Here is a 17,036-nt window from a genome sequence, read left to right as displayed (position 1 = left end):
CGACAAATGCATCTATCTGTAAGATTTACTTATCCTTCTGCGGCATCTTGTTATTCAGTTTATTTGTCCTTCAGACTGTGAGCACTGCAAAGAGCAGAGGAGAACAGAGTGACAAAGAGCAGTATGCCAGCAGCCGTGTTGACTATGTAAAGACGGAGACAATTGTATATGGATTGTAAAATAAAAGTCTCTTTAAACATTCAGCATGCTGTGCAATAAATATATTTAGCAAGTCCAATAATGTTTGTGTGTTTTCCAGAAGGAAGAAAAGGACAGTGTGTGCTCAGAGTGTGGACAGGCTGAGGCTCAGTAGCTGAAATGTGGATGTTGGATTCAAGAGAAATGGAAGAAACTCAGATCCGAATTGGAATTTCACAGTAAGTTTATGATTTTATTTTATTTCCTCTTTTCTTTAGTATATTTTTAATACTGCAGTCATTACTCACTCTTCACAATAATATTATAATTATTGGAGATAGTATTAGGTGTTGCATGTATTTGATTTTGCACTTGTATGGGGGCGTTTGCAAGGACATTTGAAAACCTTTGATTGTAAATTGGATGGTTTATTCACTTGTATAACCTTATATGGAACCTTTTCTACACTGTAAGACGAGTGGTAATAAGACTTGGTGCACTTATTGTGAATCAAAGGTTAATTGCCAATTTAAAATGCCTGCCATTAGCCTTGTTTAACCTATTGGTTAAGTTAATCGTGACTTTGTGTGAGTGAAAGCCCATCACATCTTATTATTAGAACTTGTTGAAAGGAGCTATAGAGAGCATTACAAAATGAATTTGTTCTCTGCATCATCTTTTCTATACGACAGATGAATATCACTTGATTTTTATATTAGAACATCTGCCCTTATATGACTAAAACAAAAAAGATAAAAAAAAATAAAAACCATTTCCTGAGAAACGGGATCTCAGAAGAATACCACATGCAAGGGGAAGTGGTCCATTTATTAAGTGAGAGCTGTAAATTAATGTGAGGATAATGTCATTTAACCAGCCAATATTTGACATGACATTTACTTAATGAAGAGAGATAGTAATCTGCGACAGAAGAGCAGAGCAGATTCAGAACCCGCTCTTGTTTCCTCCTCTGAACTGTTAACCTTTGCTGTTCGAACAGGGTTTGTTGAATATGTTGATGAAATTAGCCTTCTCCGATGCGTTCGGGCGGTGTTTGTGCCGTGGTTGGTGAGTCAGGCGCAGTTCTGGGCAGATGGTGGTCAGAGTGGTGCATAAGGCTTCATATTCATCAGGAGAGCTGACCTCTGCCATGATGTATTCAAGCATCCAACAAACCTCACTCGGAGTTCATCTCTGCATAATGAATGGTTGCAGAAATTCAAAAACAAGACAAAAAGCCATTTTTTTTAGCTCTCAGTTTCACACCCACTTCCCCTGTCTCTTGGTTTGGTTCTGCAAAAACAGGGATATTCTGACAAAATTCAGTTAGGATGATGATTCAGATTTGGAGAACAAACTCTGGCACTGATTGCTTTATTCAAGGGCGCTTAAATTAATGAATTTGCTGAGGTGCTGCAGGGTCAATCAACAAAGTTCAGTGTGTATCAATAAAAGAAAACAGCACACGCCCACACTCAGACATAATATTCTTTCCCAAGTAAAAATCTCAGAAAATATAGCAGCATAAAGCTGCAGTACGTTTCTTTTTTTTTCTGGAAAACACTTTTTGCTTCACTCTGCATTATCTGCTTAAGACTTAACTATTGTTTGAGAGTAGTGCCGGCGCGACCCACTCAATAATGCCATGTCCATACGATTAACTTTCTCATAACTTATAATCATTGATGAGCATTATCAGGCTGTGCGATTTATAAAGAATTATATGGTAACACTTTGTGAAGGAAAAATTAATTATCAAATAATCAATGATTAGTGTATGCAACTAATATTTTTTCAGCTTTGTCAACAGGGAATTCTAACTTCACAAAAATTATATAAACGATGCATGCATTATTAGAGATGTAATCAGGATTTGATCATTTTCTCAGTTTGACATGAATGGTAACCATGTACAATTTTCATTGACATATTTTTATGCTTGGATGTTTTTCCCCTTTTGCTTTTGCTAATTACAGCCATGCGTAGCCTACAGAGATAACTTTTGGTGAAACTACACTGCAGCAGAGTTTATTCGCTTCAAACCAGTTGATGGAAATGCGCATTATTCACATTTCTTTTTGCGTCATTTCAAAAGGTCACTTAAATGTGTTTGACAATGTGCAAAAGTTGACTATAAACATATTGCTCCTTGTACTCAACATTGTTTACCGAAGGTTAGCAAGTTACATTACAAATAAACCTGAGATGTGCCATCTCCTTTTTCACACATGCACAAAAAACACCTGGTAAGCTGTATGTACGGATGTGATACCTGTGAGAATGTATCACCTCACTCTGTTCCCACTGCGTCGGTGGATGGATCAGTGGTCTTTGGAGTGTTTCTCTGTGTGTGTGTGTGTGTGTGTGTGTGTGTGTGTGTGTGTGTGTGTGTGTGTGTGTGTGTGTGTGTGTGTGTGTGTGTGTGTGTGTGTATATATATATATATATATCTTAATATATGGGGCAAAGAATATATCTGTGCTTGTTACATCATGTTTTGTTTTTATTGTTATATATACAATATAACAATTTGTATGTGTGTTCGTGTGTGTGTGAAGGTCCCCCCCCCCCCCCCCCCCCCCCCACCCCAAGGATGAGGAGGGGGATCTAGGACAGGTGCTTTAAGAGAACCCTTTGACTCATAGTCTCCTCACTAATTAAGTTTAGGCTCTTTATGTGCATATGTATGTGTGTGTGTGTGTGTGTGTGTGTGTGTGTGTGTGTGTGTGTGTGTGTGTGTGTGTGTGTGTGTGTGTGTGTGTGTGTGTGTGTGTGTGTGTGTGTGTGTGTGTGTGTGTCTGTCTACCTATCTATCCATGGGAAAGCTTTGCCTTGTCTATTCCCTCACCCTGTGATTATCTACCTATTACTCCGTGTAAAGACATATTCAAGTCTGACAAAATTCTTTAAACTTCCATTTTCTGATATTTTACAATATAAAAATTCAACAAACCATGATGTTTGGCTTTTTTCTTTCCAATTTGTGCAAGTGCTTTGGCGTACTCACCCCTGAGACATTTTAAAACATCATTACAATAGCAATCCCTAATATAACTGAAGACAATATTTGCAGTGATAACAATAAAACCAGTTATATGCTTCATGCAGCAAAATAAAGTATTAAAGTGGAGGCAATTCAGAGTAAGATACCCTTTACCCAACCTGTGTATTACTATATTTATATTCTGCATATCACAGCAAGGAAACACTGACTGGATCATGTGTGATTAATTGAATATTTAAACCAAATGTGATATTTCAAAGGTAGATTTTTTCAATCATAGCCAACTGTTTTGTAGTTATGTTGTAGCTACATGTACTGTTGTGTCAACTTTGTTTCATCTCAGCAGGCTGTTACACCATCAACTGCTTACATGTAAGGCTAATCTGAGATTTTGATGAATTATGAAGAATTATTAGTCTGATCTTTATATTTAAAATCTAAATTACTGAAGAAGCGTTTTCATTACCTTTGGGAGATTCACACAGTGGACATATTGATATAAAACAGAGGTGGTTCAGTGTCTATGTGCAAAAATAAGCCTGCATTCTACGGCTTGGAAGATGGTCTTTACCCTGAGTGGGAGTCGCTGGCTGAAATGAAAGAAGAGAGAGGAGTATTTTAAGCATGATTGTTTTTTTCTATGGTCACACACCATCACATTCAGTTGTGTTCTTAATGTTGGGAATCGGTGTGTGTTTTATTTAAAACCTGCTCTGGTGAAATGAGATTTGTCAAAGTCCATTTTGATTTGCTTTGCAATTTGTCACAAAGGCTTTATTTATCAGTGCTCAATCTCGTTGTGTTTTGTTTAATCAAACAACAGATTAAAGACTCACTTATATCAATGTTGCAGATTGAAGGGGAGATTGAAGGAGTGAATCCATGTCATCAGCATTTGGATTTATATTTTGATATTGATGCCTACAAATGTGACACTTTAGGTACATTTACACGACAGCATATGCCGGACATAATTAACAGACAATTATTTTAAGATCTCTTCAAAATCGGAATGTGACAAACTGTCAGACCTTTTCTACTTGGGCTTTTTTATTCAAATAACACAAGCATTTCTTAAGCCTACACTTCAGTCAGTGAACAGAAATAAAATGTATTGAGGAGAGACATTGTCCAAAGGACTAAGTGCATCCAGTCCACATTTACACTGCATGCTTAAGCGAGTTGAATCGTGCCTGCCACCCACAAGCTATTTTACACCTGCTGCCCACCTACGTTAACAAAAGTGATGCAGAGCTCAGGACAAACACAAACACAAACACAAACAGACACAACAGAGTGCACATGGTGGCCACGCTCTTCAGATTAACCTTTATCCTCCCCGATGAGACCTGTTAGCTCGGGTGCTCTGCATTCAACATGTGTAAACAATTTATTCGGTTCACTCTGAGATAATGCTCCACGATCACACCTAAAAGCTCCTGCAAGGCAATTAAATGTCCGTGGTAAAATCAGTGTGTTTTTTCCCAGTCGTGCACAGCAAGGCTTGCAATTTGTTTTTAAGACAATTTGTAGCAACGCTTCATGCCACACCATATCATCAACTGCATTACCACATAAAACTAGTCTTTTCTTATTTTAATGAGCACTTTAAGTGTTTACTTTACTTCCCCCACTGCAACTACAACACAACCCTGCAATCAGGGAGAAGGAGAGAGAGGGATAGTGAGAGGGGGAGAGGAGAGGAGGAGATCGGGTTTCTCAGCCGCTCTGCACCCTAATCCTGGATTTGGAAACGGGATGAGGAGAATGCAGGTTAGGACAAACACAAGTAATAACAACACTGACATGGGATTGGTAGACGGGGGTGAGCAGCTCGTGAGGAAATAGGGGGCTTCACAGGTGGAGAGAGGGGTGGTTAGTTCCTGGTGGATGGCATATAAATACCTGCAGTAGACAAGTGCGGCAAAATGCTGAGTGTATGAGAGACACTGGCTTACCACCATCTGTAATAGAGAAAACGAGACAGGGACATGCATTGCAGAGGCCTCAGTGAGAAAAAGCGCAATAGTTGAGTAACACCTTTGAGCAGATATTTCTGTGATAGTAACTTCCATCTGAAGCTCATCACTAATCACTTTCGAGAGTCTTGGCTGAGGCTACAGATGTGTCGCAAACTGTGGAGAGCTCTGGCTGACATCCATTTCCCTTTGAGATACAAAGAAAAGGTAACCATTCCTAGTTTTTTCTCACTGCATATTCCCAAGTGACTGAAGTGAGAACTGTGCACAGCTGAATTAGGGAGAACAGGACGAAAAAAAGAAGACAAGGCGCGGCGAGACCAAGACAAGGCCAAAGAGTGAAGACAAAAGCCAAGACAAGACGAACAGAAGGAAGAGCAAAGGGGAAGGGATTTCAAGAGGACAAGGAAAGCAAAAATGGCAGGCAAGACCAATTAAAGCAAGAGAAGGTGAAGGCAAAGAAAAGAAAAGACAGAGTTCAAACTTCAGCTTACCATTTCAGTGAGGCCAGAGAAGAATGGCATGCCAGGTATTCAGCGCCGACTCCTTCAACCAGCTCACTGGAGATTCACCCTTGCCAATCCTCATGCACCACGCCTCTACCGGTGACTGCCTGCCAGCCAGCTCCCATGCTCACAGCATGGTTTCTGCAGGTAAACCGTCCTGTCACGTTGAGTATATTCTCTTTCATATCATATTGTTCTGTAAAAATGAGGCTTTCACGGTGGCAAAGTGAGAGAAGAGTGGAAGTGTATAGTGTTTGAATGATATGGACTATGATTCACAGTGTTGTTGGGATATTAAATAACAGCAGCATGAAGGCAGCTCTGTACTACTTCAGTCTTCCACTTCAGCCTTGTGAGGCCAAAGGGAAAAAGGATACTGGCATTGTGCCATTTCTTGCTGTGACAAAGTGAGATTTGCTCGTGTTGACATTGGGCGATTATATAGAAAGTCCCATGGGTGCTGCAGGTGAGTAATGTATCACGTAGGGCTATAAGTTGCTTCTATAGGGCTACAATTTACCCAAGCTGAGCGTGAATGCAGATTTGAATTGAATTGAAAAAATACATCTTTTCAAAGCCAACCCAAATTATGTAAATGTATCTAATCATCTGGTTTGGCCCAGCTGTCTCTACTCAGTGGATAATTGCTTTGAGGATATGTTATCAGTATAGCAAACTTCCCAAGGTCTTCTTCTGAGATGGAGCATTTTGGATAAAACTTCCTGCAGGTTTTAGTGTCTGCTGATTGTTATAGCTTAGATATGATTGGATTAAATGATGCAGAACATTAGTCATTAAATGTATGTACTGTAGCAGCCAGTCAGTTGAAATAGATTTTCTGCTCAGACAGTACTGTACTTGTGGAATTTTGATGGCCTATATTTGATTTCTTTCTTTTAAAGAGTCTATGAACTAAATGTGAAAAGTTGCCATCTGATATAAATGAAAAACTAAGAACAATGTGGAATAAGGAAAGAAGTCAAATGTTCAATTATGGCAGGATTTTCCCTCAGTGGCACAGCATTTTTTATTGATGTTTAAGACAGCCTCATAAGCCTTGGTCAAGTCATCATACATGACACACACACCACAGTCTCTACATTGGTGTTACTGTACCTCAGAGTGCATATCAACACATTAGTGCTTGAATTAAACACCAAGATGGATAAAAAAATGAATACATGAATAATTATGTAATTAGCACAGGACATGACCAGCGCAGTGTTCAGCTTTATTTAAATACACTTATCAGACAAGAGCATCAACAAAAGTCCAGTTTCTAGTTTAAAGAATAAATGTGCTCCATTTAAACTAAACTCACATCGCTTTCTGTTCTGTCAGCAATAGCACTAGAATGATATTACGATATTTGCAAATACTCGCAGTTTATATTAGCAGTTATCATCATCATCTTCATCATCATATATTATACGGTAGTTTTCAAAACCCCATGTTAGTCAAACTCTAGTCTGACCCGTATTCAAAGCTGACCTGTACTCAGATCAGATCCTAGCCAACACTCTCCAGTTCTTTATTAGCTGATCTTTTGCACTTTGGTCAGATTGTAACCACATTTGTCTCCATCAGTATCTTCTGGGCTGTCCCTGGGTCAGCCCTCCAAGCGCTCCCACATGCACCTGTCCACCTCCACCCTCGGCAACGCTCTTGGCAACGGCCCCCCGGGCCTACATTACCCAGTCGCCCCCTGTCATTACAGCAACCAGCAGGCCACCTATGGCATGATGGCAGGTGAGTGGTGGTGATGGTATTTGTGAGAACTATTTCAAAGCTGTAATTAATATGTTAGTCAATCAACAAACAATTAATTAAAAAAAATTAAAGAATTTTAATCTGGTCTTTAACTCATGTGTTAATCAAATGATGCTGCAATGGAAATAAAGTAGTGGCCTAATCGTCAGGGTGCCATAGATCTGATGATTGGCATAGTTGATGACTTTGTTGATAAGACTCATGCGATTATGATTATGATTATGATTTGGATGAGAACGATCATTATCATGCAGACAATAACAAAGGTCTCTCTCTCTCTCTCTCTCTCTCTCTCTCTCTCTCTCTCTCTGTAGCTCAGGAGATGCTCTCTGCCAGCATCTCTCAGACTCGTATCCTGCAGACATGCGGTGTATCTCACCCCAACATGGTAGGCGGTGCAAATCCATTGCAAGGTAACGATCAGATATACACTCTCACTATCAGTCTTTCACACAGACAAACACACACATACACACACACATAATCATTCCCTGGCCTGCAGTTAAATCCATTAAATTGAGCAATTTGTTTATTCCCATTTAATTTAAAATTAGCTACCAGTTAAAATCAATTTCAGACTTGATTACTTCGCCCAATGCTTGCGCTCTTCAGCGCAGTTGTTAAACATTACAGTCACAGACGACTTGCCACTTTCTCCGAATACTGCAGAGAGAGCAGAAACATGAATATAGAAGTGGTTCTGTGAAAACTGTCAGGGGGAATGGTATTGGTGTTAAAAGATATTCTATCTTTTTGTGCCAGAAGATTTTGGGGCCAATTTCAAGTCAATCATCATCGTCTTTTTATACCTGCCAGAAAATATTTTTGAAAGTCAACATGTAGCTCTATAAAGATGAATCAATCAATGCCATTTTGTATGTAATTGCTCAAACAGTTGCTTAATCCAAACAAAAAAAGGCTCCCTCTGCTGATATTGATAAGCCATACTAAGTATGCAACATTTCATATAAAAGCTTACATGTAAGAGCAATTACTGATATTGGAAAACCTAAGAAAATAAAAAGAACCTTGCAAACTTCACTAGGTTATACTGGAAGGCCCTGGAAAATGTTATTAATAATCTTCTTAGTATGAGCGATGTGGTTTGTTTTGATGTTCTTTTATTCTGCTGTCACTTACCTCAAAGCACAATTTAGAATTAAATGGGGCTTCATACAACAAGACATAACCTTCCAAAGTCTGACTCAAGTATCACATTTTTAAAGCATGTTTTTGTTAAAGAAAATCTATTTCTTTTAATATAACCAAATGAGGGCAAATACTGAGTAAAAAGAATGTGACCTTAAATATAACCCTGCTGGCACAGAACAATTAACTTTTGCAGAGGAAATAAGATTGCTGCTTGTCTTTGAACAGACAAGGTTGATAGGATTTTAACCACTGGAGTGTAGACTTGGAGACACCGACCTACTCATATATGTGGTCTTATAAAAGTGTACGGTCTGCAGTGTCCCAGGCTGTGCTAAAATACATTAAGATTAAAATTAGGCAGCTGGCCACATTTAGAATTACCATCAGGAGGTCAACTTTAAATGAAACTTGCTGTAAGTGGTCAACAACGGCACTCAGCAGAGGGATATTTGAGAGGAAAGGGCAGCAACAGAGTTAATTAAACAAAACTCTGTAATTATGTGAAGTGGATGAGACAAGTTCACAAAGAAATTGGCCTTTTCATTTGTAAGGCTGTGCTCATCTATTTTTTATATTAACAATGGATCAAATGACTAAGTGTAATGTGAAGCTGTTGCTTTATGGACCCACAGAGAGATATCAACTCTGGAGTTCCCCTCAGCTGTATGAAGCTTTGTAGGCCTGTTAACCTCATCAACATTGTTTTCAGCCACAGCAGGCCACTGTTTAACATTGTACGCTACCTGCCCAGCAGAAAATAGCACACGGTAAGTGTTCCTCTTATCTTGCACGGCAGCTGGATTCTTGTGATGTCATGATCACGTGAGAATGTGGGATCACAAATCACAGGAAAATCCATCCTGTCAGGCTACAAGCACTGCTGGTTTGACCAACCAGCTGTGTGCGACACGGAGAAGGAAACTGTTCGCGTAGATGCTGCAATAGGATCAGTAATATCAGAACTGGAGAGTATATCTTTATTAAAAGAAGAGCAAAATAAAACTGCACTGATGGGTTTTCTCCTTGCAAAGGATGTTTTTGCTCTTCTCAAGACCCGCTGTGGTTAGATTTTGATTGACAGATGGTTCATCCAATCTCCTGCCACATGTATTTTTGTAGCGTCTAACCTTTTTCCCCAACAGTTTTCATTGACGGCTTCTTGGATGGTTCTGTGTAACAACCATCTGGTGGGTCAGGTCAGCATTCCTAAGCTAAAGAGCCAGATACACTCGTATACTAGTCTTTGCTGGAGACCAGACAGACAGAGCTCAAAGGATATACATTAACTAGGAAGCCTGAAACACAACTCCTTAACAATTGCTAATGCTACTCCATTGATGGATGTGTGAAAAGGCAACCGTTTGCTGAGCAGTTAGTCAAGAGTTTGCTTCCTATTTGTTGCTCAGCATACAGCTGCTGATGCTGACAAAATCTTTGGATAGTGCACATGTTGCAGCACACAGCAGCTGGAGGGTGGGGAGCATTCACACATCCACTGAGCCCACATGTGTTTTCAAAGTTACTTGTTGTTCAGTCTGTCTCCACAGCACGCAAACAAACTGCTGTGTGCACTCCAGCATAACTGTGTGTAAACCCTTTAGGGAACATTAGTGCAGGCAATAGGCACAAACGAGGCAAAGTCTTCTTTCTTTCTCCAACATGGTGAGGAGAACAGGATGAAACTATATTCCTACGCTGCTAGGTGTTTATATTTTTAGCACCGTGATAGCTTCGCAACCATACAAGATGTGTTCACAAAACTTTACAGATGTGTACTTGAGATAAAAATGGAGGTCGATATCGAGGATGGGCACGGTTTGAGCAAGGGAGACGAAGGGGCTATTGGTACCTCTCGTTTTTCAGGCCAACTTTATGGCCCGAATTTGCGTCACAAAACTTCACAGGTGTGCAGGAGATAAAAATGATGTAGGCCATGTTCAAAGAAGGGTTTGGTCCTAGCAAGGGGGGCAGAATTACAATGGTGGGAAGTGGAGAAAGGGCCATCATCCCAATATGGCATCAGGGCTGATATAATCCCATCTCTAGTTAGCTCAGAGATTCAGATGACGCTTTTATAGAAACGTTATCTCAGTGGTATAAAAAGAAGTATTGCTTGGTGCAATGGGATCACATCAGCCAAAAACGCCAATTTGAGCCAGGGGCCCCTTTGCCCCACCTTGCTCAGACCACACAAAATCTTAATTTTCTATCTAAACTACACATCTATAAAGTTTTGTGACTGAGTCCTGCACGTTTATGGCGCTGTCGTGGTCAGAAAATCTGTCTACAGACATACAAACAATTGTCAAGGTACTCAAAAGTGTCTCTGTGGTAGTTCCCGCCTCAGTAGGTGTCTCCAGGACCACATTATGCCAAGATGACACACACACACACACACACACACACACACACACACACACACACACACACACACACACACACACACACACACACACACACACACACACACAGATTCACAGAGTGAAAACAATACCAGCGTCGCTGTCACAGCTGGTAAAAACTGAACATTATAACCTTCATGTTGGATTTGTTGCAGTCGTAGCACTGGATCTGTTAATTCAGTTCAGTGTAAGTTCAGTTATTATGATATAGTTTTCCCTGCACTACAATCCCCATGACACAAGAGGGGGGTGTTGCATTGCTCATCTTAGATTCCGTTCCAGCAATGTTGATAGGATCAAAAGCAAAGAATATCCATAGAATAGGTCAAAGTGGATTGAAGCCAACATTTGGTTGCTGTCAGACTTAAATCACATATCAGGTGTTGGCTATTGTGTGCAGAGTGTTGATGCAATGAGAAGCATCATATTCCAAATAACAGTTAGTCATCGACCCATCTGTTACTCTGGCAGTAACCTATCATTAATACTAACAAAAGAAAGAAACCAGTGATTGGCAGCAACCTTTACAAGCTCCGCTGCAGCTAACCACTCAACATTATAACAGCCACTTGTATAAACTACAAGGCCACTCAGAGAGTGTGCTCTGTCAAGGCCGTTTCCATAAGTGAAAAATAATGTGTCCACCCGTGATTTGGATCCCCTCCAAAACGTAATGGGTTATTCTTTAGAGACTGCTACACCATTCCACCAAGTTACTTGAAAATCAGTTTTATTTAGAAAGACAAATACACCAACAAACCAAACCAAAGACAAAGCCTCCTTGGTAGAGTTAATAATGAAGAACCTTGAATATTAAAGGAGCATTATATGATATTAAAACATTAATATAGCAGCAAACAAGACAATGCAAGATTATTTGTCCTTTGCTATGAAATGCTGACTGTGCGTGCTTTAAGTGCATAAATGATAACCCCCTCTACGACAGCGTAGACGTGTAAGCGTTGCTCCAAACCTCAGGTAAACAGTGCTGTTAGCATCGTTAGCTCCAAGCCACCGGCACAGGCTTCGCCATGTCATTGAGATGCTCAAGTGCTCTCGTTATTTTGTACCTTTAAGGCCATAGTCTAGTGTGTGTTTTACATCAGCAACCTTTCAAAGAAAAGTTATGTGCAATGTTTGTTTGTTTTTTTCCCCACATAGTAGAGGCCATTGAAATCAAAGAAGTGAGCTCAGCTTTGTGTGCTAACACTGAAGCCAAGGATAAGAGTATTTCAGCAAGAAATGTGAACGGCGTGTAACATTTTTATGTAGCCTGCAGAGATGAATATCTGGAATATAATGTGTTAAGGGCCAGGCAAAATAATACCATTTAATACACACACAAATGATTTGATTATTAAATTCATTGCACAGTCTTTATCAGGGAATGGAGCTTCCTCAGGGTTGTGCTACTTAATCCTTATGGGGTTCATTAAGTTTTCTTACTTACAAAATACAAAAAAATGGTGCATACTTTTTGTTTTCAGGTGATATGAGTCTTCATATTAATTAAAAAAAATGTTCTATGTGGGCTTTGATAACAAAATCATAACAATTACACAAAAATATCAGCCTGCAGGTTCCAGCGTTTTTTGTTCTTAGTAGTTCAGGGTTGTCTCGCAGTGGCATGCTAAAACTTTTTTTCTGCTGTGGAAATAAAGGCTGTCAGGATCCATGTGGGAATAGTGGCCATGCTGCTTTCAGCACCCTTCTGACAGTTTGAGGGTCTCCCCTGAGACACCTTCCAACAAATTTCCCCCTCTCAAGCTTTCTCTCTCTCTCTCTCTCCCTCTCTAGGGTCTCTTACTCCTTGCTTGTACAAGTTTCCGGATCATGGTCTAAGTAGTGGTTCCTGTGCATTAAGCCATGGTTTCTCCTCACTGCCCCCGGCACTCCTCTCCACTGATGAGGGCCCTGGGGGCCATAGTATTGGAGAGATGAAAACTGACAGCCAAAGGAAGACCATGCGGGACCCAGAAGATGCCCTGCCATGGACTCCCCACAGATACGAGAGCTGGAAATGTTTGCCAATGACTTCAAGATACGGAGGATCAAATTGGGTGAGTATCGCCACTAAGTGATGATAATAATTAAAGCTGAAAATTAGCCCACAACCCAACTGCACCAATTAAAGACCTCACCATGAATGTTTCTGTTTCTGCTGATTCTTTGCTCGAGGGTATTCTATGAGGCGTTTCTGTTGCTTTTGATCTCCAGGCTACACACAGACAAACGTAGGCGAGGCTCTTGCTGCAGTGCACGGCTCAGAGTTCAGCCAGACCACAATCTGCCGCTTTGAAAATTTGCAGCTGAGCTTTAAGAATGCCTGCAAACTCAAGGTCATTCTGGCTAAATGGCTTGACGAAGCTGAGCTGGCCGGTGGTGAGTCACACATATCTACTCCACTCCATCAATCATTCATTTAGAGCATTTATTAAAAAGTTAATCTTTACCTGCACATCTTATCTCTTTGAGCTAAAAAAATGTGTCAGTGCAAGTTGCAAATGCACTTTTCAGTTAGTGTTATATGGTCTGCTAGACATTACCGTATTATAGCCACGCTTTTCCTTGCATGATAAAGAGATCTAACACTGATTGTACACCGTCTAGGACAGAGGTTACCAACCTTTTCGCCTTACATATATACACTGAGTGTTTTTTTTTCCTCCAGTAACAACACTAACAACGTATTGTTTTTCTTCCTGCAGCCTTGTACAATGATAAAATAGGAATGAATGAGCGCAAGAGGAAACGGAGAACAACTATCAGGTATCAACTATAACAGGACCTTTTTTTCCTTCCTCGAGCAAATTTGGTGCTACTCATCGCACCAAGTTTTACATTGCGTCCTTTACTTTTATGATCCTTTAATGATGACTTTGTTGTTCTACATTTGCATCTGCATTTAACAGCTGGAATCTTTGTGTTGTAGTTGTATTTCTTTATGTATATGTGGGTATTGTGAGCTGATGCATTAATTACCAGTCTTAGATGGAAAATGTTGGTTTTATTTAAAGTAATATAGATGTTCAAAAAAGTAATATATTGAAAGTTTCACAACAACCTATTTATTTGATACCTAATGATGTTTCAGCCACTGCAGTAATTGCTTCTATTACAATCCTGACACCAGCGCCACTAAACAAATCCTCTGTTGCTGTGTTTGACTTCTTCATTAGTTTGTCACTCACACTGCTGGGTACATCGCTACATCGATACCGCTGCTAAGCAGGCGTACTGCTTGTTGAGTTTACAGGCCATTGGTGTCTAGACGGGGGTTTAGCCAATTGTTGATTGTACTAATTAAATCACACAATACAGCAGTGGTCTTTGCAGACACACCTGGCGGATATAAGACCCTTCTCATTTTACTTTTTATTGGTCATTACCTGCGTTCTTTGTTAAATCTGTTGTCTCCTTGCCAGTCAGCTGAAATCACCCTAATGTCACGGTGTCACTGTAACCAAGCAGTGTAACTTGTTTAACTGAGAGCTGACCAGCAAATAATCATTTTGTGTAAGAAGGTGGCAGCGTGTCTGTGCGTTTGATTGGACAGAAAATGAAAAGGGTTTACAAAGGGACTTTGTGTTATCAAATTTATGTACATTTTATTTGAACATTTAGCGAGCCACTCAGAAACTGGGAGCTCGCGAGCTACTTGTTGGAGACCCCTAAACTCTAAGGAGCAAAGATACATGCATATCATACGATGACATTTTGATGGCAGAGAGTTCATTTTTCTTCTCTCTCCCTTGTTCCGCACTGCAGCCTTGGAGCTAAAGAGGCCCTGGAGCACAGCTTTGTGGAAAAAAGCAAGCCGTCCTCCCAGGAAATAGCCCGGATAGCCAAAGGCCTCCATCTGGAGAAGGAGGTTGTCAGAGTCTGGTTCTGCAACAGACGCCAAAGAGAGAAACGGGTCAAAACCAGTCTCAACCTCAGCTCCTGTTTGAACAAACTCAGTCCACACTGTATTGCACAGATGAGTAAAACACAAAGACTAATAAATTAGTTATGAGGTTCAGCTAGAGAGTTTTCGTTCACCTCCAACCTGATGGAGGCTCCCTCATGACCACAGCTGGTGAAATACTGTTATTGTGAAATCAAATATCTGAAAGAAATCAGACAGGAAACAGAAAATTACAATAACAAAAACTCCCTTCATTTTGCATAAAGCAGCTGCTGATGCATTTGTAACAATTTATTTGATTTAATATTTAAATTATTATTTATATATGGTGAAAGCCATGCAGTTCGGTACTAAGTTGAAGCTAAAAGCTTTTCATTTATCTCATATGCTGGTTTGACGCAGCAGTTTTCGTGACCTGACATTTTAATGTACCATGAACCATAGCTGTGCCCTGTTTGCTATATGCATACTGAAAGTTATTTACACAGACCAAATATAATGAACTCTATCAGCACCAGAGTGCAGATAAACAATCATAAATATGACCTGTGCCTTTAACAGCTGGAATCTTTGTGTTGTAGTTGTATTTGTTTATGTACATGTGGCTGTTGTGAGATGATGCATTAATTACCAGTCTTATATGGAAAATGTTGGTTTTATTTAAAGTAATATAGATGTTCAAAAAAGTAATATATTGAAAGTTTCACAACAACCTATTTATTTGATACCTAATATATTATGTTGAACTACTTTGCTGAGTGCAACTTCTTTGATTTATGGTTTGAAGTCAGGGATAAGCTAAAACTTTCTGGCATTTTTTTGGTCAACTAAAATGGATCTGAGGTCTGCTGTTTTCCTGTTGTAAGATAGACTTCATTTTTCATATTTGTTGACGTTACGCTTTTGTTGTTGTTCCCTTGACAAAGTGTCATACAAAGAAGAACATCAGCCAGTCACGGCTCTGACCTGGTTGGGATGACTGATGTACAGACGTCTCAATAAAGTGACGAAACAAGCAAACACAAATTTCTTCACAACAAAATCTCGGCTTTTATGTTCATCTTACATCAGGTTCCATTAATTGGTGCCAGAAAATGATGTGTACGTTTGTACTGTTGGCAGATAGATATAAAAATGCCTTCAATCAACTTGATTGAAAACAGCCAGTAAATATGCCAGAAACATAGCTGGTTAGTAGAAAACTTACACTTGTACTGAGCTATTGTCTTTCTGTACCCAGGCCCTTAAAGGTAAATCAGTTTAATTCATTTCCGATAATAAAGGAGAACTGTGTTTCATGCAGAGCTACATGTACCATCTCTCACTTTTACTATTTTCAGGATATGACCCTTATAATACATACATCAGAAGAGTCAGGTTATGTGTACAGCATGAACTGTACAAATCATGGGTGTGCCACTGGAGATTCATTAATAAAGATGGAAGAAATCCATTCAGGAACTAGCAGCTCCCACTGTGATTCATGTGCAGCTGTCTCACTGGAGCGCTGTCAGGGGAAATAAATGCAGCAGGCTCATCGACTGCTGACACATTTCTGAGGCCTTACACTGGAAAGTTATAGGCATGATATGCTGAATAAGATGAAGCTATTAAGAGGGTTCTTAGTGCTGGTCTCACAGATGCTTTAACACTGCAGCTCTTGAAGTTACACCTCTTAAATTCAAGTTTGACTCTTGCTATTCGTCTTCACAGTTAATGTGCTCATAGAACATTGGGGCCCTACCGCTTATTTAATTCGTAAAAATCATAGTTTTCTATAACTGAAATTCATAAAGCTGATGCGGTATTACTGGAAAGCTATGCATCAGTAAAAGCAGGATGTTTGAATCCCATTTCTTCTATATACTAAAAAGGATATACACTTTACATGACAGCTAATGATTTTGCAGTGACCATGCTGGTGTTTCTTATACATTTGGATCCATCTATTTACTTCATTATATATATATATCTGTATGATATTAAAATCTATTAGCAGACTAATCAGATTGATGCTTAAATTTGAGCAGGCTGCAAGAGATTACAATATATGGAAATAAATGAGAAGCAATGTCTGCCTGTAACGGTAGAAAAATACATCTATAAAAGATCAAAATAGAAAAAAATGGTCTGTAGAGATGTAAAGAATCAGTTAGTCCTTTAAAGAGAAAACATAAT

General features: G+C 39.6%; 1 protein-coding gene across 1 annotated transcript; it reads left to right on the top strand.

The window, feature by feature from the left end:
• The first annotated feature begins 5,638 nt into the window (after positions 1–5,638).
• Positions 5,639–16,106, top strand: pou1f1 (POU class 1 homeobox 1). Its single transcript, XM_054615808.1, is given in 9 exon segments — positions 5,639–5,774; positions 7,215–7,376; positions 7,712–7,810; positions 12,749–12,930; positions 12,933–13,011; positions 13,169–13,333; positions 13,660–13,720; positions 14,720–14,919; positions 16,099–16,106. Coding segments are annotated over 9 exon segments (1,092 nt in total).
• Positions 16,107–17,036: the final 930 nt, after the last annotated feature.

This window comes from Anoplopoma fimbria, chromosome 16 (assembly GCF_027596085.1).
Source record: "Anoplopoma fimbria isolate UVic2021 breed Golden Eagle Sablefish chromosome 16, Afim_UVic_2022, whole genome shotgun sequence".
NCBI lineage: Eukaryota > Metazoa > Chordata > Actinopteri > Perciformes > Anoplopomatidae > Anoplopoma > Anoplopoma fimbria.
This window is presented reverse-complemented; position numbering and strand designations above follow the sequence as displayed.